At 32.2% G+C, this 25,009-nt stretch overlaps 2 protein-coding genes and 1 pseudogene across 3 annotated transcripts; 2 read left to right on the forward strand and 1 right to left on the reverse strand.

Moving 5' to 3' along the window:
* The first annotated feature begins 636 nt into the window (after positions 1–636).
* LOC145614216 (adenylate isopentenyltransferase 5, chloroplastic pseudogene) lies at positions 637–2,797 on the forward strand (annotated as a pseudogene). The gene is made up of 2 exons (XR_014107071.1): positions 637–709; positions 1,625–2,797. The product of XR_014107071.1 is annotated as an adenylate isopentenyltransferase 5, chloroplastic pseudogene (transcript).
* Positions 2,798–8,134: 5,337 nt separating this feature from the next.
* Positions 8,135–15,181, forward strand: LOC145614226 (putative cyclic nucleotide-gated ion channel 16). Its single transcript, XM_081669248.1, has 6 exons — positions 8,135–8,906; positions 9,100–9,312; positions 10,169–10,479; positions 11,656–11,767; positions 13,377–13,613; positions 14,328–15,181. Exons 1-6 carry the CDS (start codon positions 8,448–8,450, stop codon positions 15,099–15,101), a joined length of 2,106 nt encoding a protein of 701 aa, XP_081525374.1. The 5' UTR covers positions 8,135–8,447; the 3' UTR covers positions 15,102–15,181.
* Positions 15,182–22,838: 7,657 nt separating this feature from the next.
* Positions 22,839–24,659, reverse strand: LOC145625148 (uncharacterized). The gene is made up of 3 exons (XM_081678227.1): positions 24,263–24,659; positions 23,328–23,746; positions 22,839–23,138 (listed from the first exon to the last, which is right to left on the reverse strand). The coding sequence occupies exons 1-3, from the start codon at positions 24,657–24,659 to the stop codon at positions 22,839–22,841; spliced, it is 1,116 nt and encodes a 371-aa protein (XP_081534353.1).
* Positions 24,660–25,009: the final 350 nt, after the last annotated feature.

Genomic DNA, 25,009 nt, shown 5'->3' on the forward strand with positions numbered 1-25,009 from the left:
TCGAAAGGTTGGATAAATAAGATAAGACCGACCAAAGGTTGGATTATTAGAATCAAATTATCTAAAGGTTGTATTATTAAAAAAGAATGGACCAAAGATTGTCTTATTTTTTTTGCAATTTTCCATTATTTTATTACATTTAATAGGTAAAGGAACTTATATTATACATAGTGAATACACATAGTTACATATGTGGCTGGTCATACCGTGTAACCAAAGTTACATGGTCTGCGATTACTCGATTAGGGGTTACGTGGTGTGTGTTTGCTGGTCACACCGTGTGACGTGTAATATTGGTTTCAAAGTAAAGTGATAAAATAAAAATGCTTCGTGTGATGACTCAAGCTCGAAGTAGACCCAACCCATTAACCCGACCCAAATCAACCAACCCACCGACCCGAGCACAACCTAGTGTAATGTACTTTATAGTCCTATCTATATCTATTATTAGACGAACCGTACCTGGAATAATGCACTTTGGGCCCCAAGTTGAGTTGACTCCTAAGAAAGTCCAAAGGACACGGTCACTTGCAATATGAGCTGTGATTCAATATCACCGCCATTTTCTCTACTCAATCCTCACCTTCACCTATATATACTTACATTCGTAACACATCTAGCTCATACCATTTCTAAATTCTAATCATATTTAATCAATTAGGTGCTTGTATCTTCCCATTATTCTAGCTGTTCTTCAACAAATTTTAAGGTAGGTTTTTACTTATGTCCGTGCATGCAAATCATCATATTCCTCTACTATACGTATAGTAAATCATGTATTTTATTACGGTCTTACGAGAAGATATCCTTAATCAAATTCATATATTTTACTTCTTCAAAAATAAAAAATACTTACATAAAATTTAAAACTCATATTTTATTTATATACTATTATTTTGTTTTATATTATCTTGGTTTCTTAACAATTTTCGTTTTTACTTGTTTTTATCATTTTCACTTTATTCTATTTTTAAAAATCTTCCCATCTTTGTCTCTTTTACTCTACAATATTCTTATATGTCTTTCCACTCACTCTTTTTCACTTTTTATGGGTATTTTTTTTTCTTTTTAACCAATCTCTTCCTATATATTTCTCTTATTTTATCAACCTTTTCCGTACAATTATTTACTACACACTTCCTCTTCAATAGCTTTCAGAAACATAGGTAGAATTTACAATCAAGTTATAAACTTTTGCAATTTATATGCTCTTTATGAAACTAATTAAATTACGTGTGAGTAAAAAGTTTCTGCATTCAACAATTTCTTATACACTATGTTCATATGTCACTAAATTAAATTCTTATAAAAATAAATAATTAAATTAATTAACTAATTATAATAAAATAAATACTTGTATATATTTTACGATTTGAACCCCCACTAGTGATGTAGGACCAAGTACGTTGCTCTTACTACTTTATTCTCCTTTTCAATTTTAAATAAGACAACGTTTTTTTGTCTCAATTTTAACACTTGATAAATTATAAATACTTGTGCATGCAACGTCTACTATACTACTAATATGCATATGTTTTATGATGAAACCTTTAATTTACAAATTGTAATTAATCAATTATTGATAAACAAGTTGTTGTATTGACATACATATTTATTGGAACAGGCTGGAAACTATGAGATCACTTCCCATGCAAATGTTGAAACAAGCACAACCATTACTAAAAATGCCAACAAGGTTGTTACGAAAAGAAGTGCTAAACCCGTGGAAGCATCAAAGGGACAAGGTTGTGTTCGTAATGGGGGCTACCGGCACAGGAAAGTCTCGTCTCTCAATCGACCTAGCCAATGCTTTTCCTGCAGAAATAATAAATTCAGATAAGATCCAGGTTTACAAAGGGTTGGACGTAATAACCAACAAGATGACAAAAGAAGAACAATGTGGAATCCCTCACCACTTGCTAGGCATAGTAGATCAACATGTTGACTACACGGCTAAAGACTTCTCCCTCATGGCCACACATGCAGTGGAATCAATTCTCCATAAAGACAAACTCCCAATCATCGTTGGCGGATCCAACTCATACATCGAGTCATTGATTTCAAGCCCTAAATTCGGGTTTAAATCAAAGTATGATTGTTGTTTCCTATGGGTGGACGTGTGTGCACCAATTCTATATAAATACGTGTCACATAGAGTCGATAAAATGGTTAAATCAGGTTTAGTAGATGAGGTCCGAGAAATATTTGACCCATGCAACACGGATTACACTAGAGGAATACGACGGGCAATTGGAGTGCCCGAATTAGACACATATTTCAGGACCAAGCATTATTTAGATGAATCGAGTCGGGTCGAACAGCTTCATTCTGCCATAAATGAGATAAAGGGTAACACGTGCATATTAGCAAACAAACAATTGCAAAATATCAACAAATTGAAGTACGTGAAAGGGTGGAATATAAATCGAATTGATGCAACTGAGGTATTCAAGAAGTGTGACAAAGAAGTTGCTGATGAAACTTGGATGAAAACGGTGACCCGACCATCAATCAAAGTTTTGACCCGTTTTCTTAATAATAACATTGATTTGGAGTCCAATTTCTCTACAAGAGTAGTAACAAGGAGTATGATTGGAAATAATAATCATGTGATTGTTACAAACTGATTAATTAATTAATTAAGCTAGTATAGTACGTGCATATATGTCCAAAATAATTTGTTTATTGCTTAATTGGTTGGTTATTTAATTAGCTATGATATTAAATGACTCTTGTAGCTGTGCCTTTGTGGGAAGAGAAAATAGCTCTCCAATATGAAAATACAGAAAAAGATGTATTGTTGCTGTTGTTTTGTTAGTACTACACATATAATCATTGTATTGAAAATAATTGTATTTAGTCTAATACAGAGAAATGATATAACACATTCGTACAAAGTACTTAGCTTAATGAATTCCAATAAAATAATTTTAAAAAATAAATGTTATCGTGTGATATGTTGTTTAGTACTCTGTATACTTTGATAAAGTATATTTAATTCGCCACGAACTACCTAGCAAGCTAAGCACAAACTTTTATAAAATGGAATTGTAGGCATCATATATTGAAACAGTCTGCCCTAACATGTGTTAATATGCTTGGCAAATCATAGGATAGAATTGGTGAATTGAACTTGACTTTATATTAATTAGGGAAGGGATAAAGTACGAAGCTGCCAACAAGTATTTTACGAAACTTGTAGATTGTTCATGAATCATTAAATACAACTACGAAAGAAACAAAACCGAAGGCAACTACAATTTAGGCCCTGTTTGATTCACCTTAATTTTGCTGAACTGAAATTATTTTTACTAAACTTAACTTATTTTTACTGAACTGAACTTAATTTTACTGAACTAAAATTATTTTTACTGAACTGAAATTATTTTTACTGATTTTCTATTATAATTCTTGTTTAAGAAAACTGAATTTTACTGAACTAAACTTATTTTTACTGAACTGAAATTATTTTTACTGAACTGAAATTAATTTTACTGAACTGAACTTATTTTTACTGAATTGAAATTATTTTTACTTAATATTATTTTTTTAAGGTAAATCAAACAGGGCCTTAGTCCATAAAGATTACACCTCATTTACAATGCATGAGGTTGTTAAATCCATGTGGTCATGATACACAATAGGAGGAGTCGGGATGATGGTATTATTATTTATTATTTATTTATTTATTTATTTTTTTGAATAGTGATGGTACTAAATTGAATCAAAAAGACAATGTTGAAATATATGGGCTTCAGTAAATATAAGGGGCGAAAGAAAATTAATTCGACTAAAATAAATAAAGGAAGGCCCAATTAAAAGGTTTGGGCTAAAATTAAAATGGCTAATGGACTTTAAAATAAAAAAGGATTGGGCTAACAATAAAATTTCAAGCAATTTATTAATCCAACACGCAATCCGGTCCAAATGGGGTGAAGAATAATTATCATATGTTTTGGGAGACACATTTAGTAGGTGTGTACAAAGGTGTACAATAAATTTTGTACATTACTTGTAATTTTGTAAAGTTAGTTCTAAAATAAACAAAAGTTACCTGAGTATAAATGAAAGTTACCTAAATTTAAATAAAAGTAATCTATGCTTTACTAATAAAGTTTACCCTCTTAATTAAAAGAAATAAACACCAGGCCCTAAAATTCGCCTAAAGTTGCAGATGAGGTAAGAGCTGTCAAAAGCTTACCCGGCCTGAAAAATTTACCCGAATCTGATTATCAATCGACCTGTTTGAACCTGGAAAAATGGTGACTTGAACTCGATATGACCCAACTTGAAATCAATCCTAGACCCGAGGTAACCCGAGTATTTTAGACACAAACTCAAACATGAACCTGGAAATGACCAGACCTGGATATAACCCGTAAACTATTGATTTGAACCAAACCCGATCTGAACCGAAATTGACCCAAATCTGTTTTAACCCATCAAAACCCAAATATAACCCGACCCGAATTCAACCCGACCTGCAACTAACCTGACCATAATTCAACCCGATCTATCACTAACTCGACCCGAAATCAACTCGACTTGTTATTGACCCGAAATTAATTCAACCTGACCAGTTCTTACCCATTTCGATCTCACCTGACCTATTATTAACTTGACCCGATTCCAAATCACCTTAAATTCAATTTAGACCTCCTTATTAAAATATAGTTACATAGTTACATATACTTCTTTCTAAAGTATATCTACTAAAAATATGATGTTCACATCACAAATAAGAATATAAGATTATATTATATGAAATTCATGACAATTTGTGTGTGTCATTTGTGTTGCTGCTGCTTGTGCAAACGAGTTACTATGAGAAGTTTAATAGTCAAATAGTTCAATACATGCCACTCCTTACATAGACTAATTATAGCAATTTGCTCATTTTTAAGTGTTAGCAGAATATATTTAGCATTGAATCCCTAAAATTATTGTACTGTATATATCTATATTATTGTAAATATTGACTAGCTAAATAAAGATATATACAATAACTATTGTTATTATAAAGATTACTTAGGGGTTACTTTGTCCCGCTAAAGCTTCCCTCCTCTTTTTTCATTTTCCCTCTATTAGAAGATGAGTTGGCATGATTTCATTGGTGGTGTACAAAATGTTTTTGTACACTATGTGTACCCCTGTCCTTTCTCGATTTAGATGGTTGTATGATTATCTAAAATTTACAAATGTCAATATGTGAATCATTTGTCGTTTTTTCTCTCTCCTTTAACCATTTGTTCTCTCCATGTGATTTATAATTTTTTGTCATTTTCACATTATTTTAAAAATCACTATTCACTCACTTAATATTTCACGTGGATCATTTTCTCTCTCCTCTACATTCAATGTGAAATTACATACTAAATATTGCCTAATAAATGTATAAATGTCTGTGCGTGAACTGTTTGTCCTTTTTTTTTTTCTCCTCTGTGTCCCACTACTTTCTTATAGTTTCATATAAATCACTAGTCATTTTTGTATTTCTTTTAAATATAAAGTTGAATAATTTTTCCATTTTTCCATTATTAATTTTTTTTAGTAGTAGAATTGGACACAATAGCGGTCTATTAGGTCACCATGTTCTAAATGATATTTTATAAATGGTTGCCACATCATTTATATGTATATAATGTGGTGAAAATCAAAACTTATAATGAGAACCTATAATTAAATTAAACCTTTATATTTTCATTAATGATCAATCTAAATCTTACTCGTGCCATTAATGACAATATCATAATATTGCAATCTTTTTTTTTTTTGATATACAAAGTAATTAACTTAAATATTATTTTTCTTACTTTTCAAACCAAATTAACATAAACTAATCTCACACTATTATAGCTGAAGATATTGAGGAATTAAATTATTTATTGTTAATGCTCCTTAGTTACTTAATGATTGTCAATGTGTTTTGTTCAATAAAAAAAAAATCATGTACATAGATTTATAAAATTGGATTTTTAGTTTTTAATCATGATCTATTTTAACATTATTTTACTTTATATATAACACATTAGTTATCGATTATCAATTTATAGGCGGTTAGTTACTATCATCCCTTTGTTAGTTTTGGTGATGACAAAGTCATCATTGTTAATTTTAGTCTTGAAGGAGGCTCCCCATTTTTAATGTTTGGGGTAAGCAAAATCCTCCATCTTGCACTCTCTGTTGGTAGAGTTGCAAGAAGGGAACTTGCATTTGGTTGCCAGGTTTCCCATAGGGTCGTGAAAAAGCACGACTCTCTTTGTTTGCACCGAGACACTTAGGAAGTAGCTTTGATTTTCGATCCCTAAGAGTGGAGTTGTGTCAGAGGTCCTTTTATCGACAATAGGGTGCTTACAATTTTCGGTTGTTTCGTCTCTCTTCAACGTCCACCACAAATTGGTTTCCGGCTCAATGCAAGTTCCGATCTCCTTCTTTGAGTTCAACCTGCGGTTATGGTCCTTCTCGAGCTCTTCAGTTAATTTGGCGACTCTAGGTCCACTTTTTCGTATTGGTAGGATTTCTGTGGTTGTCCAAGCTCCACAGCGAATGTTATGGTGTAAAGCACTTGTGGTTTTCTCATTCACTTCGATTCTCCAGTGATAAGTGGCAAGGCTTGTATGGGGTTTGTTTTGGTGTGCTACCTCAGCTTTAGTACTCAAGTTTTTCTTTTGTTGTTTAAGTGTGTCTGATTGTTCTTTAGTTCTCTTAGGTTGTAATTTGCTTTTATTTATATAGTTCTCATTGTAAAAAAAAAATTATAATAAAAAAATTATAAGCTATCAACGAGTTGTCACAATTCTTGGAGGAAGTAGTGATTAATGAAGTCTTGATATGCATGGGGCCCATGTGAAAAAGTTACCGCTTAGAAGACTAATAATCCTGCCCAAGTACACACAACCCACTAATTGGTGTGATTATTTTCATTTATTGAATGCATAATTATGATGAACTTGTAGTAGAAGAGTGCATGTCATAAATTTCTTAAATATTAATAATTCCAATTTTTTGTCTCTTTACTTGAACCTAATGAATATAAGTGGAATTAAAAAAAAGTGGAATTAAAAAAAAAAAGGGAAATTTTTTGTGGTAACATTATAGTTTTTAGTTTTCTCAGTGGTAAATTGCAAAAATTCTTATTATCTCTAATAAACCTAAATTTTTATATTGAGCTAACTATGACATTAATGATTAATTCTAGTTAAATATTTAACTATAGTTAGTTAATTCATTTTTTTATTATCATTTTTTTACTTAAAAAAAAAAATAAACAAAAGCCACCCATTCCCCCACCAACCAGCCACCATTCTCCGCCCCCACCCACGCCGGCACCCAGCCTCTCTCTTGCTAGCGCGCCGACCTCCCCCTCCCCCTCCCCCTCCCCCTCCCCCTCCCCCTAAGCCGACAGCAGCCAAGATCGCAACCATACCACAACATCAATCAGCCAACCACCTTCCCTGCCCTCAATTCCGACCTTCACTTTCATCGTCGGCATCTTTTTTCAATCAATTTGCTTCCAATTGGGCCTTTTCTCTCTTCGTCGAGATTTGATGGGTGGTTTATTTGTTGTCGTTCTTCCAAATTGGGATTTGCAAGAGAGAAATTGGGGATTTTTTTAGGGTTAGGGTTACAGGTGAGAAATCGTGAGTTGGATTTTGAGAATTTGGGAATTGGGGAATCGGGGAAAGGAAGTTCGACAAAGGAATCGGGAATTGAGTTAGAGAATTGGGAATCTGGAATCGAGAATTGAGAATTGAGAAATCGGAAATTTGGATAGAGAAATTGGGAATCCAAGTCAGGCGGGGGGGTTGCAGATTTCGGGGGTGGGGGATGAGCAGTGGGAGGATTTTGTGGGTGGGGGAACGGTTTCTTGTGTTTTCGGGGAAGGGGAGTAGGTGTGGGATGGTCGTCGGCATCGGGAAAGGAGTTTGGGTGCCGGCAACGAGGTGAGGTGGCGCCGACGGGGGAGGGGGCTAGGGCCGGCAGGGGCACCAGGTTCGTTTTTTTTATATATAAAATTAATTTAATTATTTAAAAAATATTAAAACTAACCATGGTTAATAAATTTAAATTAAAATAAGTATTATCTTTGGTAATAAAAAATTCAGGTTACTAGAGATAACAAGAATTTTTGCAATTTACCACTAAGAAAACTAAAAACTAAAGTGTTATCAAAGAAAATTTCCCAAAAAAAAAAATTACTATATTTTTTTCCTTTTTGATAATTCCTTAACCAACTTTTCCCTTCTTTTACATCAAAAGCGAAATATTTGGCTTATCCCTTAACTCTCCGTAAGCTTCTCAACCTCCTTCAAACAATCATCTTCTCAACTTTATTTTTCATATCCTTTCTCAAAATTTTTCTTTTATCCCCTTACACAATCGAATTAATAGAAAATTATCTTTCCCTCAACCAATATTTAACAGACTCAATTCCAGATACAAAAAGTATGCATAGTTTTCAATTTTATGCACCATCTTCCAAAATTCGTCATTTCCCTACATCATTCTCAATTCTTCGTCGACAACAACAAAAGTCAAAGCCTCAATGGTGGACAAAGATCCATGATCCTCGTAGCGAATTGATTACTAGTTGGAATAACCTCTTCTTAATTACATGCCTAATTACTCTATTTCTTGATCCTCTATACTTCTATGTTCCTACAATATGTGGTTATGCTTGTCTTAACACGAATTTCGAGTTATTAATCATTGTGACTCTTATTAGAACCATTTGTGATTTCCTTTACCTTGTGCATATTTTCTTAAAATTTCGAACTGCCTTTATTTCAAGAAATTCTAGAGTTTTTGGACGCAAGGAGCTTGTTATGGACCCTAAAGCTATTGCTGCTAGGTATTTGACGTCCGATTTTATAATTGATGTTGCTGCAATGCTTCCTTTACCTCAGGTATTATTCATGAACAATTACATTTATAATGTGAAGTTCATGTCAATAGCTATAGTTCGCTTATAGTTCATGTCATTATGTGTTACATCTTAAAATTTCAAAATTTTGTTATATAACACTGTAATTGCACTACATTATATTTATAACCTAATGCAAAATGAGTACAAATATTTACTAATTATATTGATTACAGACAATGATTTGGTTTATCGTCCCGGCATTAAGAAGTGGAACTAAAGCTCATACAAATCACACTGTGGCTCTTATTGTACTTGTTCAATTCATTCCTCGTTTGTTCGTAATGATTCCGTTGAACCAAAAGATTGTGAACTCTACAGGAATTGCAGCAAAAAATGCATGGTCTGGAGCAGTTTATAATATGCTTCTTTTTATATTGGCTGGCCATGTAAGAACCCCTAATTATTGTTCTTCAAATTTTTACTAATTGCTTTAAAAGGAATATCATATCATTTATATTAAATTTTTAGTAGCTAATAATTTATTTATGATACTCCCTATGTCCCTTTATTTATGCCCCATTTAACTATGTGCGATCTCCAAGACACGTATTCAAACGTTTATATCTCCATTCTCATATGCAAAAAAAAATTATAAAAAGTTGATATTAGTTAAATTTACAATGAGACGAATCAAACAAGATTCCACTTGACTATATTTCTTTTGTAGAACATCGTGAATTTATGGTCAAAGTTTTTTCAAAGTTTGACCCATATTTTGGTAACAGGGCAAAAAAATAGGGACAGAGAGAGTATATGAAGTATATGGAGAAAATTTAGTCACTAATTATGTCAATTGGTTAACGACTTACTCAATTACGGAAAGGTAGATTACATATGTCATAAGAATTAAATGACATACATAGAATTTATATATATAGCAATGTTAGCGAAGTACTTCTAGCAATCACAAATGTAATTCTATTTTGATTGTTCACATTTGTCAATGTATTACTTTGACCATACAAATCTATAGTTCCATATTAGTAAAAAAAAAATACAATTTAATATTAATAAACTACTCATTGAAACAAATCAAATAAGATCTACATAATGTTGTATTTTATATACGTACTGAGAGTAAACTAGAAGATTATCTCATCTTAGAAATAGTGTATGTTAAGATAACAAATGGGAACAACAAAAAGAATCGTAGATAGTAACATATAATCTTATAAGTATTTCTTTACAATGGTATCATGCAATGTTTTTATACAACATCCCTTTTTTCATGACAATTCACAGGTGATAGGAGGCATATGGTATTTATGGGCACTACAACGAGTACATACCTGTTGGACAATAGAATGTTTAAGGCAAAGAAGTTCAAGAAAATTTCCATGCAAACCATCATTTTTTGATATAGAGAACAAAAACCTGCCAGCTCGAAAAAAATGGTTAGAAAGATCTGACGTTCTTACGAATTGTAACCCTCGAAATAAAGATCACAAATTCACCTTTGGAATGTTTGGTCGAATTATAACCGATGATGTTGTCTCTGCTGGTTTCACCCAAACTTATTTCTATTGTCTTTGGTGGGGGTTGAAGACCTTAAGGTATTTTCTTTCCTTAGTTTTACTTCTGAAATTTTGCCAACAACTACCATTTAAATGACAATTTTATAGAATAACCATCATTTAAAAAAATAACCCACAAAACACTACAACTTTAAATAACACTATTACTTTTTTTTTCCTTTGCCACTTCCATTTTCTTCTCATTTGGCGTTGGGAGTAGTAAAAGTTCTAATTTTTATATTAAATAGGCTCACTTTTCAAACAAATAAAATAATTATAAAAGTGGCATAGAAAAAATGGACAAGGTAATTAATAAAGAGGCAATTAGGAAGAAATTAAAGGATGCTGATGAAAAATTGAAACATGGTTGGAAAAATTCATTTGGGGGAAAATAGTTTATAAACTTGTATGAAAAAAAAGAGAAAAGTAATAAATATATAATCGACACATTTAGGGATTACAACCAAGACCCAACCACCTGATTTCTTCTTCTTAAATACAAAATCCTACATAATTAATACGGATTTCCAAAAAAAAATCTTAATATTACACACGTTTTTGTTTATAATATAAGAGTAATACAAAGTATTATAATTAATATTTTATTTCACGTAATTATTTTATAAAATAGCATAAAAGTTTATAATTTTGTTTTAAAGATATATAGATGTGGGTATGACTTATTAGGTGGGGATGGATCGAGTATGAAGTTGGGCGGGTGGGGCGGGGCAGGGATGGGGCGGGTACAACTTAAACTCCACTCCCATCACCTATGGCGGGTATGGTTTATTATCCCCATCCCCATCCCCGCACCACAACCCGCCAAACCGAGATGCATCCCCGCCCCACTGGGACGGGGATGGGGCGGGTCTCCTACTTAACCCGTCCCATTGACATCCCTACGACATATTCACTAAGTGGAAAATTGTTTGAAATATTATATCTATAAATGAAAAAAATTCTAAATTGATTGAACTATTAAACTTTACTATTTGGTAAGTGAGAAGAACAAAAAGGATTAGAGTGTGTACATATATTTGGATACTTGATTGTTTATAATACGCTGAAAAACCATCATCACAATCTGGATTAACTTGACGATTTTGTAAGTAATAATCTTTTTGTTTTTGTAAGTAATTATAATTGGTATTTTATGAGCTAATCTAAAGTTATATTATTATATAATTTATTGATTTTTTTATATTTTTATCATAGTTCTTATGGGCAAAATATACAAAATAGCACCTACGTTGAGGAAACACTATTTTGCAGTTTTATTTGTGTGATGGGTCTATTCCTTTTTTCGCACTTAATTGGTCAAGTTCAGGTAATACATTGTACTTACTTCTTTGTTTCATATTACTTGAAATGTTCATTTAAGCACATTTACCAATGTAAGATTTCAATGTGCATATCAATGCTTACCTCAAAGCTAAGTTTAACCATTAGTTATATAAAAAATTGGTTTTTTTTTTTTTTTTTTTTTTTTTTTTTTTTTTTTTTTTTTTTTTTTTTTTTTGTAAATGATCTATAATACTCCGTGATTTCTCTTTTAGATGCATATATAGACATGTACAAAGTGAAACAATGATACTTATTGTAATAGGATTGAATTAATTAAATATAAATAGTAAAGTTATTGATTTAATTATATGAACTCAGATGAATTAAATAAAAAGATAAGTTGAATGAACAAGCTTAAGTAGAGGGGAATAAGAAAGGTCTGGAAGACATAATGTACTAGGAAAAAAATTATGAAAATAAATTGTTGGGGGGGGGGGGGGGGAGATTATGTGTATTTGAATGTGAGTAAACTATAATCTAGTAGGTCTAGTACACAAGGCCTAGCTACAGGGGTTGGCCGATTGGCCCTCAATAGATTTAAAACCCTGGATACGCCCCTAAGGAGAGGTGAAAGTAAATTTTTGTCTTTAATTGAAAGGAAGAAGGGAGGAAAGCAATTAAGGAGAGAAATGGAAAAGCTCATAATTAGTAAAATTATTACCCTTTTCTATTTAAATCAAAGTCTCACTTAATTATGGTTGGATTTTAAAAAATATGCCCTTTCCAATTAGTTAATTGTAGGGCTTGTTCTCTTACGTTGAAATTCAATTCAGTTCAGTTCAGTTCAGCTCAGCTCAGTTCAGTTCAGCTCCTAATTTCCTTCTCTTAAAAAATATTCATTTCAGTTTTGTTCAGTTCAGTTCAGCTCAGTTCAGTTCAGTTCAACTGAGTTCAGTCAATGAGAACAGGCCAGTAGTGGTTAGCAGAAGATGAAAATGAGATAATTTTTAGAATAAAAATAAAATACTATACTCCTATCTCGATCTCTCGTTGTTTAGCTAAATTAAATACACAAAGAGATTAATAAAAAGATTGACAATTAGGATGATTAACAAAAAGATTAACAATTAGAATAATATGACAAAAAGCTTCCGATAGAGATATTCTTAAGGTAATTGAAGAATAATGGTCAAATGTTAAATTCAAATATCGAGGCGGAAATGTTTGTTATCTGATTTACATGTGACTTATTCCAATTTAAAGAGAGAAGAGAAATTTGGATTGACCTCTTTTTACGAGCTTGTATCGACTAGATGAAATTCTCCTATTTAGATGTTTGGAGTTAATACACTTATCACCAATTGCTTTTGGGATGAAACTTTTTACGGAATTGTAAGTGGACAAAATTTTGTACATCGAGTTGCTCTGACTGATTTTACATCTACTACAAATGTTAACATTAAAAAAAAAAAACAAAATTAATTAAAATATTGAGAAATGTATAAAAATAACATGACTTTTTTTTTTTTAATACTAAGTGAGAAATTTGTATTAAGTAGTAAAATTATTTCATGTTATAATTTTTTTTGAGTAATTAACCTTGTATTGTTCTTTTATTTTTCTTAGAATTATCATATGATCTCATATTGCAGAATTATCTTCAATCTATAATGACCAGAATTGAAGAATGGAGGATAAAAAGAAGAGATACAGAGGAATGGATGCAACATAGACAACTTCCAGAGGAACTAAGGGATCGAATCCGACGATTTGTTCAATATAAGTGGCTTGCGACAAGAGGAGTTGATGAAGAGTCTATTCTACAATCATTGCCCTTAGATATTCGACGAGAGATTCAAAAACATTTATGTTTGGGTCTTGTTCGCCGGGTAAGTTATTTTTTCTTAAGTATTGCATTTTCATATGGTTAATTAATACAAAATTTATTCTTTATGTGGATTTAATTTTCATTTAGTCAAAATAAATAATTAAATTGGCTAGTTTGATTAAGTTCGATAATAAACTCCTCTAGTATTAAATAATGTATTAACTTAGAGATCAATACAATAAGATACTAAGTATATCTCACTAAACCATTTTTTTTATTAAGAAGATTGTCTTAATTTGTTTGTCTGTCAGAGCAACTACAATGGTTGGCTAATTTATTTAATAGCTTGGCATGCCACATCAACTTCTTAAGCTACAACAATTCAAGCTATTTGTTGCTACAATGGTTAAGCTAGTTGTAAATTAATTTATTTTCAAATTAATAATATTTTTTATCTAATAAATAATTGCCAAGCTAATTAGCTCTACAAAGCTAATTTGCTTTCCAAAGCTAATCAACAAGATTTGCAACAATGGTGTAGCTACTAGCTTAAGATTTTTAATATTTGCAAGCTAGTCCCTTTTCCCAACCATTGGAGTTGCTCTCATGGTCATTGTCATAGAAGAGATGGTAGTTAAAAAAAAATATAACTACCTCAAACTATCACTACTATTTGCATTTTTTTTCTTTTTCTTCTTCTTCTTTTTGTTTTTTTTTTTGGTGTGTGTAGACATAATTAGTTTTTTTTTTTAATGGCACATGTTCCTTTTTGTAGGTTCCTTTCTTTGCACAAATGGATGATCAACTATTGGATGCTATATGTGAACGTCTAATACCGTCCTTAAGCACCAAAGACACGTACATAGCTCGAGAAGGAGATCCTGTTTCGGAGATGATGTTCATAATAAGAGGGCAACTGGAAAGCTCCACTACATATGGTGGTCGGTCGGGTTTCTTTAACTCTATTACTCTTCGCCAAGGCGACTTTTGCGGTGAAGAGTTATTAACATGGGCTATATTACCAACTACTACAACTCTAAACCTTCCATCCTCAACAAGAAAAGTAAAAGCCATCACTGAAGTCGAAGCATTTTCCTTACGAGCTGACGACCTTAAATATGTAGCAACTCAGTTTAAGCGTCTACAAAGCAAAAAGCTTCAACATTCTTTTAGGTACTATTCTCATCAATGGAGGACATGGGGAGCATGTTTTATACAAGCTGCTTGGCAGCGTCATCAAAAGAGGAAGTTGGCTGAAGATTTGACAAGACATGAAAATTACTTTTATTATATTATGGATGATGATGACGAAAATAATGAGGATGAGATCATGTATAGCGAAGGTGACCCATTGATTTTTAAGCACAATAATGAAGATGATGATAATGATAAACACCAACAACCACTTAAAGCTACAATTCTAGCTTCTAAATTTGCTGCAAATACTAAAAGAGGGGCAAATCAAAAGGTGAAAATTGTTGATACTTCTTCTCATCATGAACTAAAGATGCCTAAGATTTTTAAGCCAGAAGATCCCGACTTTTTTTGACCAATATTTCATGTAATCTACTATATACTAATTAATTATCAATCATTGATTAATACTGAGGTAAAATTATTAAATTACCTCTCGCCTATAGTGTTTATTATAGGTAGTCTCGACAAACTAAGATTATTTTGAGCTGTGCTATTGGGTTATGTCATTTTTAATTTTTGAGAAGGTTTTGTGTGAGTTTATTTCACGTGAGTCCGGTTTATAATGCATACATCATCCTCCTACCCACTTTCATTGCCCAGCCCCTATCGGCGGCCGACGACCTTCTCCCTCCCAACCCTCGCTGCCGGCAACCCTCGCCCACCCATCCTTGGGTGCCGGTGACCCTGCATACGAAGTTTCTGAATTTTTGTTATTTATGGACAGCTCTAATAACCCAATTGCTGGATAAGTATTATAAATCTTTTGAGTTCTGATTGATATGATTAGGTGGCAGTATTAAGGGCACTAAATGGTATTAGACTTGCTATGTTATACCTTCAAATTAGGAAAAAATAAAAAGAGCCAACCTTTGATGGAAGAGATAGGTGTCTGGAAGATTGGATGAACTTGCGAAAGAAAAGACTATTCTTCATCATATTATTCTGTCGAAAAAACATGCAATTTTAAGAAATTTGAAGAGATCTTAATGGAGGGAATGTGCTTTGGCAAAACTAACCTAATATATATGATATATATAACCTAATATATATATATATATGACAACGGGCAACATTCCGTCGTGAACTCTGATTATCCATTTTGTTCGGAATGCTAGCGGGAGAACTTGTCTACGGGTGGGGAATGGGAGGAGTGAGAAGAAGTACCCCAAAGGCTAGTTCTTCTTCCATTTCTTTCCTGAGGGAAAGTCAATCTGGCAGCAAAAGAGCTAATAGCTAGGGAAAGGTACCTCTTCCTAACTACAGATAGGGAAGTAGTCTTGGCTGTTAGCTACGTATGACTACAGACCGTTGAGTGCTCAATCATCACTTAAGAAAGACCTCCTAGCTCGACTTCTGCCTCTGTATGGTTCACTCTTATATATATATATATATATATATATATATATATATATATATATATATATATATATATATATATAAATTTTGTGACAATTATATATATAACCTATTTTGTGACAATTATAATATAAATTTTGGTATTTATAATCTAATATCTAAGCATTATAATCTTATTTCTAATAATTAAGACCTAATATCTGTTAAATATTTCTAATGCCTGATAATTATAATCTAATATCTGACCATTATTATCTAATTTCTGACACTTATAATCTAATATCTGACTATTATTATCTAATTTCTGACAATTAAGAATTTTTTTTGCTCAAATTTTTTTTTTTAATTTTTTTTTTCTGTTTGTATGACCGGACTCACGTGAGTCCGTTCTACACAATACTATGTGTTAATTTTTTGTTTAATTGTTACTTTGTGTGGTTCACATGTTAATAATCGTGAGGAGAACTTCTTCATATGGTGAAAAGGGTGCATGACAAGAAAGAAAAGGGGGATGGGGCAGAAAATCGAGTACAAATAATCATAAATAGGCCAATCTATTACTTATTACCGACAAAAGGTATAAGACATATGCATCAAGGCTTTGTGCGTGAAAGCAAAAATTTAGAGGCTTTGATGCTTCTAAATTAAACAAGAAGCTAAGTTGAATAAATATTGTTCTAATAAACAACTAGTGTGTAGTCCGGGCGTTGCACCGGTTTCTATCTTAATTAGACCTTGTGATTATCAATTATATACATTTATATTCATGTTTATAACATAGCTTATGATTGGCTTAGATGGTTAAGTAACTATCTTTCTTATAAAATGTTGGATGTTCGAATCCCCGACCCTTATCATCATTTTTTATATGAAGCAATATTCTAGTTGATTGCGTAGTGATGATGTGGCATAATGAGAAATGGAGTAGGTGACGTGGCGTGGTCTACGTGGCACATAGACGTTTTTAGTAACGCCTTTTAATATATTAGTATAGATATAAATATATAAGGAAAATTTGTCAAATGAAATCATTGAAAGCACTCATTTTGTCGATTGCAGCATTTTTAGAAAAAATATTGCAAATTGAAACATAAAACTTATTACTAACCTGTTAATTGATATCATTTTTTTTTATTTTCCTACCGAAATCACTTGAGAATGGCATCATGATTTTGACATTCCTTAGCTTTGTTAGGCTTTGCAAATAGAATACTGTAAAGAGCTTTGTGTAGAAAAGCATAAAATTAATTAATAAGGAAATAGGGGAGAGATTTGGGGTATTTTACCACCTAACTTGTTTCCAAAAATGTTGAATTCATGAATGTTGGAGAGTTGATCTCAACCCAATAATTCTGATAGAATATGCATCTGTACTCATTATTATATTTTAGGAAAAATTGTCAGGAACTACCCGCTTAATAGGTCATTTTGTCAACAACTACTCGTTTAAATTTTTTATCAAAAAAACTACCCACCACTAAATTTTAAAAGTTTGACTAGCACTACCCATTTTGGTTTTTCGGCAACAAAATCCGGTGACTGAGGTTCACTTTTATTTTTTCTTCCATAATTTAAACATGAAATGATGAATCACTCAATTAAGAAGCCAAAACAAGTGCATTTAACATCAATTTAAGCATTGCATATTTCTTAATTAAAATCACAATTACTTTCGCCTTCTTTAATTGGGGAAATATTAAAAATTTTGTGCTTCTAGGGTGAGACGCTGTAAAGGAGATTAGGTTGTTAATACGAGGTTTAGGCTTAAGTTTTTGAAGAAAAAAAATAAAATTCGGCCACACTTGCCGGATTTTGTTGCTGGAGAACCAAAATGGGTAGTGCTATTCAAACTTTTTAAATTTAATGGGTAGTTTTTTTTTATAAAAATTTTAACCGAGTAGTTGTTGACAAAATGACCTATTAGGTGGGTGGTTCTTGACAATTTTTCCTATATTTTATTACTACCTCCGTTTCTTATTATATTCAACAAAGGGGTATTATTTGTGAGACATAAAATATTCCTTTGTTGCACACAATAAGAAACGGAGGTAATATTATTTTATATATTAAAAAACATTCCTAAAATAGAATATGTGTCATGTGTCACCCTAGTTATTCCATAAATGAAGCGTGAGAAGGTAGATCAAACGATCAACACTCTTCAAGATTACATTGGATAAGATGTAGATCAAGGTGTTTAAGGAAGAAGATAATTAAAGACAATACGATGGAGGAAATTAAGGAAGTTGTCTGGAAAGTTGTAAGAAAGTAATAAGAATTTTGGGGTGTCATGTGGAAGTGGTTCAATGAGAAGCAATTGTGCTTGAAGAGGAAATAGTGGCTAGAAAGTAAAGGTAAAGAAGTTGGGAAGATGTTGTAGAAGGTAAGGTCTTCGAGGACAAGCTTAAATTAAAGATGTTGCTTTGAAATCTATCTAGAGATTCCATTGTAGGACTTTAGATACTCTAAGAGAAATTTCATGAATTGTATTCATAAGCATCTAATAACCAAGATAATTGCATAACACATAAAGAACATATAAATTGTACCTTTGAAGCATGATTCCATGTGCGATCGAGCAAGAAAAATGGGAGATAAAAAACCCCGAGCGTGATTTCTCTACTTGGTCCACGAGTACAAGTTAAACCTCCACTAATGCTAGTTAGTCGTGATTGAACGCTTCAATCAACCTTCAACGGAGAAGAGAGACACAAACTAACCACGAGCTACCACGACGAACACCACGAGCCACCACAAGGGGGCATCGGACGTACGGACGTGAGGAGAGAAGGGAGGGTCATGAGTGAGGAGAGAGAAAAGGAAGTTTAGGGTTTTTGGAAAACTGGTTGTCTTGTTTCATAATTAACTGACTGTTACTTGTGAATTAATTCAACCCTAGGCATCAATCTTATTTATAGATCATATCTCTAAATAAGAGTCCATGTCAAGCCTAAAGTCCTAACCCTAATCAAACTACTCTATCCCAATACTCCATGTCATATGTCATGATCTCATGAGGCCCATTAATTGGTCTCTTACTTGCTTAACCCAATATCCTTGTTGTACGTGTTACCTCATAGGATCCATTCTATTGGGCTTTGGACTATTTAACTAGCCCAAATATCATTTGTCATATCTAACACAAAACAATGACGACCCAAAAGAATGAACTTATTATCTCCATAATAGTGATCCTTGATATATATTGTAATTGCACTTATCGAAGACATAATTATATTCCTTCAATCTCCTACTTGTCTGAGACAAGTGCACAATATTCAAATTCTTTAAGACAATGTGCGTCGATTTGATAATATGATTGCATCTCATGTTGTGATCATATTAATATACAAATATTTTCTTGAAATCTAAGTTAGAATTACAAAACAAATGATTACTACGTAATCCATTTGAGTACGGCCATGCATTTTTAGAATTCTCCCTCTTCAAGGGGCCAAGACACATTCATAATTAAATAGGTAGACTCAATCAAATCTTGTAACAACCAAAGCTCCCACTCAACTCTTGAAGCAACCTGGAAACATCCGTAATAATCTCCAGTTACGGGTAGACATTTGAGCGTACCATAGTTGAATCAATCATTGAATGGTATCAGTGTTCCACTCATGTCAAAGGAATCCACTTATATATCCGGAAGCTCAATACTTGAACTTCAAAGTAGGTCTATAGTTCGATCATGCATCATTCATGCATATCCATGTGATTGACCGAGCATCACTACACTCCTATACCCCATGAAAATGCGCTATCCAATCAATCTTACATGCTAGTCCATTTATTGAAATCATTTATGTCCACTTTAATGATTTCAAACTAGGAACTTAAATAATATATGAATTTTTTTCACTTGTGGGGTTTCATTCACCAGGTCTTCAACCTGATGAGCCTATCAATTCATAATTATTTTGGACATTTTATTTAATATAAAAACCATGATTAAATAAGATTGAAACTTTGTTTCAATTGATAAACATAATTCTGCAAGTTAATGTATTACTTTTTTGATATGCTTTCTCAAAACATATATACAACTTAAATTACATATCTTGTCTCAATCCAATAATCTTAGTATGACTTTCACACCTTGATCATGGAAGGGGTTTAGTAAGTACTTCATGAGACATTTTCATACATATGATTTGCAACTTCTAAATTTTATAATAATATTCATCTCCATACACTAAGAATCTTCCTTCTTCCTTTCGCAAGGAACTTAGGAATTTCTAATTTGTATTCCAACGTTACATTGGATTTCGATTGAAATCTATCATCACTTGTTCTTAAAACGCGTGAATCAAATAGATGAGTATAGTCCATGCCATGCATGATGCATCCTTTGCTAAATGCATAAAAAGCATCAATCAAAACATTAATTTCATCAACCTTTCTCAAAGCATTGAATCTTGTTAAGCTTTGTGTCATGTTACATGGGATTGAAACTCTTTTCAATATAATGTTGAATCATATAAGAATCTTCTCAATATAAGATTCTTAACCAAGCTCAAACATCCTTCGATACCTATCTTTATGGATCTTGAATCCCAACTATACTCATCTTCCTCTTCAAGGTTATTCATACAAAATGCATTAGCCATTACTTTACTCTTCAAGCAATGAATAATTGCTTTTTATACTAGACCAAAAAGAGTTAATAGCTCCCACTAAACATCTTGTATACATAACACCTTCATTTATGAGAACATCAAACAATTTTGACTAACTCACAAAAATTAATAACACTAACTCCATGATGCTTACTCCAATCCATAAAAGGATCTTTTATGCATCCCTAGGATTATTGGATTTTCAAAATCATTCTGATTGTATCATAAATAAATATTCTTTCATGAACAATTTCAAGAAAGTGTTTTGAAATCCATCTACCAAATCTCATAAGGTAGTAATCAATAAAATATCTTTAATAGACCTTTGCAACGTGACATAATGTAAAGGTTTCATCATAGTCATAGTCATACTATGAATTAGTTGAATCCTTTAACAAGTCTTTACTTTGTTTAGAAAGCACTTTTTCTTTCTTGTCTGTTTTGCTTATAATGGGTCTCACCTAGTTAGGCAAATTAATCAAGTGTCATACACTTGCTTACAGACTTAGAATCTATTTCAAATTTAATGGTTTTTTTTAAACCTCTTGGAGTTATAACTTGTCAAATCATCTTTATTACTTGCATAATCATCATGTTACAAAATAAATATTTTAGATCTCTTAGTCAATATGAAATCATAATTCTTTGGCTAAGTTTTAGATATGTTATTCATCATTGTGGGTCTTTATGCAACAATTGAAACTTATACAACAACTTTGTTTAGTTTTCAATGAGAAACGATAATAGAGGATGTGCATTGGGAATGTACTACCTTCAACACTTAGTATTATTCCCATTACACTTAATGAGACCATGCGTTTTCATTTTAAACATGAGGTGAATCATGCTCATATTGTTGCTTTTATTCGATAACTTCTCAAATTTCTTCAAGATTTTCAAATTAACTTTTCTTGAACTATTTCAAGGCTCTCAAACTCTTTCGAGATTCTTATACTCCCACTTGCCTTTTGAAGAGGCATATTTAGCATAGGGTGAACCAACCATGGTTTGAACCATGTTTGTTTGTTGCTTTTCTCTAACTCTTTCAAGATTTACACTACTCCCACTTGACCTTTTGGAATGACATATTTTTCATAAAGGCATTTACTTGAGAAACAAAAATATTGTGCTAAGTATGACTTGTGTAATAGTACCCCGTGCTTTGTATAGGAATCGAACGTGTATCAAACGGTTTAATACACCTTTTATTCCTTGCATTGTACATACAAAGGCTTTAAAAGAAATTTTCTTATCCATATCACATATGATGCCTTTGCTACATTTTATTTGACATATGTATCTTTGTTTAGCTTCGTAGTTTATCTTAAAATTATATCCCTTGACTAATGGTTAGAAGGTAGGTGATTTTCATCTATTATCAAAATATATCTCATATAGATTGATAGCTCCTTTATAGAAGCTTCAGAAGGTTTTCTTTCCAAGTTTGTTGTAAAACGATTTCACAACTCTTTGATGTTTATCAAGGTCTTGCTCGGATTAAATTCTCATTATTAAGATCATATTGCAATATTTTGAATGTGGTGCCAAGTAAATGTTTGACTCAAACTTTCACCATTACACTCATATTGTAATGTATTTATTATATCGCCAAACTGATTCTGAACTTCATACTAGACTTTTGAACTTTTCAAAAAATTTCACACTTTAGCTTCAACTAAACACAAGTGATCATATCACAAATGAAGTTTCATTGTCCGTCTCTAGCCTTTAAACCTTAGGTTTTCTTAAATCAATATGTATTAGACCTTGAGTTCATATCATCATTTCTCTAAACGATTACTTTGTCAAAATTTTCAAATTAGAATGATATTTAGATACATCAATATATTCACAATGTAATGGTATTGAAAGTCCATCCCTTTGGATCTTCCGCATGCAATGTTCATTTTCATTCGAATGAATTGATATTTTGAGATAATTTATAAATTTATATATATATATATATATATATATATATATATATATATATATATATATATATATCAATAAATAATCAAAGCTTGAATAATGAACAAAAAAAATACATAAAAAAAGTTCATTTCATAAAGTTTTAAATTCATATTACAACTAAAAAAGTACTAAATTTATTACAATTGCTCCCGACGAGTTTTCATGTTTTGATAACGATTTACAATATCATCCATGCTAACATTGTAAAACAAATCTCTTTCTAGATAAGTAATCAAACAATCATTCAACATTTGATCTCTCATGCTATTACGCAATTTATCTTTCACTTGCGTCATTCTGGAAAATACCCTTTCTACACTTGTCGTTGCAACGGGAAGAATCAACACCAACTTCAAAAGTAAGTAGACTCGACCATGAGTTTCAAACTTTCCCGTTTCAACAAGTTTCATAGAAAGTTCACTTAGACCCTTCAAATTCTAAAATCTCTCATCATTTCGAACATCAACAATGAAATTTTCAAGTGAATGTTCAAAAAATAATAACTCGGAGCTTGAAAATTCATCGAGATAAAACTTGGCAAGTTGAACTAATTTTCTTTTGTCAAAAGAATGAAACCGATTTGCAGGATTAAAGCAAGATATACACAAAAGTAATTCCTTACTTACCTCGGGAAATCGATTTTCAAGTTCTTGTAATTGAAGATCAATGACACTTAGAAAAACTTCAACTCTAAAATGACGAAGATTAGTCACTTGTGGGCCTTTACCTCTATATATTCTCCTCCCAGGAACAATATATCGCCCCTCCATGTTTGGAACCTCAATGTCATATTTAGCCATTAATGAAGTGTCTTTTTCCATATGTGAATCCCATCCTTCATCTCTCAACTTTTGCGAACTAGTCTTGGTTACATCAACCATGACCATTGCATTTACAATGTCTTGATCATGTTTTTGCAATGCCACATTCAACGCATTTGTAATGCCAAATATATCAACCATCAAGTGTGCCACAAACACAAAATTAAATGACATCAACAAGTGTGTAATAGATTGTGCTTTATTCGAATCAAGTGTATCAGATACTTTTGCAATGGAATCAATTGAAAAAAGTATTGAAGGATATAAATCAAGCACATTCAAAATGGTATTAAAGTGAGATCCCCAACGAGTATCACAAGGTCTACATAAGCCACGTTCTTGATTTAAACTAGTTCCCGATTCAATTTTACCCAAGGATAATGCTTCTACAACCCCTTGACGTTGTTTTTCTTAAAGAAATTATTTCCTCTTAGGTGAACCTCCCACAAATTTCAAGAGAGGTGTAAGTACATCAACAAAAAGCCAACCACAATTTGAGTTTTTCTTAGCAAGAGCAACTTATGTCAATTGAATTTGATGAGAAAAGCAATGAACAAAGTATGCTTGAGAACATTCATTCAAAATTAGAGTTTTAAGGTCATTGATTGAACCTTGCATATTACTTGCCCCATCATAACCCTGACCTCAAACTTGTGAGAAAGTTAAAGAATGTTCCATGAGTAATGATTCAATAGCAGTTTTGAGAGTCAAAGAAGTAGTATCAAGACCATGCACAATACCTAGAAAATGCCCACATACTTCCCCCCTTTTATTAACAAATCTCAAACAAAGTGCCATTTGTTCCTTATCGGAAACATCTGCAGATTCATCAGCAAGAATAGCAAAAAAAACACCATCAAGTTCATCCAGTATTGCTTTAATTGTTTCTTTTGCACAACCATTGATTATATCTTTTTGGACACTTGGAGAAGTAAGTTGACAATTACCAGGGGCCATTTTAAAAACAACTTTGGAATACTCAGGATCATGGTTTGAAAGAAGAGTTAATAACGAAAGAAAGTTACCTCTAGACAATGAACTTTCCTTTTCAGCATGACCACGAAAAGGCAACCCATGGAACAATAGCCATCTAATAGTTTCAATTGAAGTTTCCAATCTCTTACGATAGGCACTCATGGTTTCTGCTGTTTGTTTTGATAAAGCGGTGGCAATGCTACTAATTTGATTCATGAAATAATTCATAGCAATCACAACATTATTTTGAGCACTCTAGTGTCCAACAACATGCTTTACAATTGTATCTCTTCTATTCCAATATCTGAAACCTCCATTAACAAAAGCATCGGCTCTCGCTGTTTACCATCCTTAAATAGATAGAAAATGAAACAAGAGGCAACATCTTTATCAACACTATACTCAAGCCAAGTTGGCCAAGTATCAAACCATTTACCACAAAATTGACGTTTTTTTGGCCCGAAAAGTGTTTGAGGAAACACATGATCTTTAGGTTGACATGGCTTTCTTTG

This window comes from Chenopodium album, chromosome 3, assembly GCF_948465745.1.
Source record: "Chenopodium album chromosome 3, dcCheAlbu1.1, whole genome shotgun sequence".
Lineage (NCBI taxonomy): Eukaryota > Viridiplantae > Streptophyta > Magnoliopsida > Caryophyllales > Amaranthaceae > Chenopodium > Chenopodium album.

Coding starts and splice junctions, on each gene's coding strand:
- LOC145625148 (XM_081678227.1), bottom strand. CDS start 24,659: ATGAGTGCCTATCGTAAGAGATTGGAAACTTCAATTGAAACTATTAGA. Junction 23,747..24,262: donor AGTATGTGGGCATTTTCTAG/GTATTGTGCATG, acceptor CCATTGCAAAAG/TATCTGATACACTTGATTCG. Junction 23,139..23,327: donor TTGAAAATCGATTTCCCGAG/GTAAGTAAGGAA, acceptor GAGAGATTTTAG/AATTTGAAGGGTCTAAGTGA.
- LOC145614226 (XM_081669248.1), top strand. CDS start 8,448: ATGCATAGTTTTCAATTTTATGCACCATCTTCCAAAATTCGTCATTTC. Junction 10,480..11,655: donor TGGGGGTTGAAGACCTTAAG/GTATTTTCTTTC, acceptor TTTTTATCATAG/TTCTTATGGGCAAAATATAC. Junction 13,614..14,327: donor GTTTGGGTCTTGTTCGCCGG/GTAAGTTATTTT, acceptor TCCTTTTTGTAG/GTTCCTTTCTTTGCACAAAT.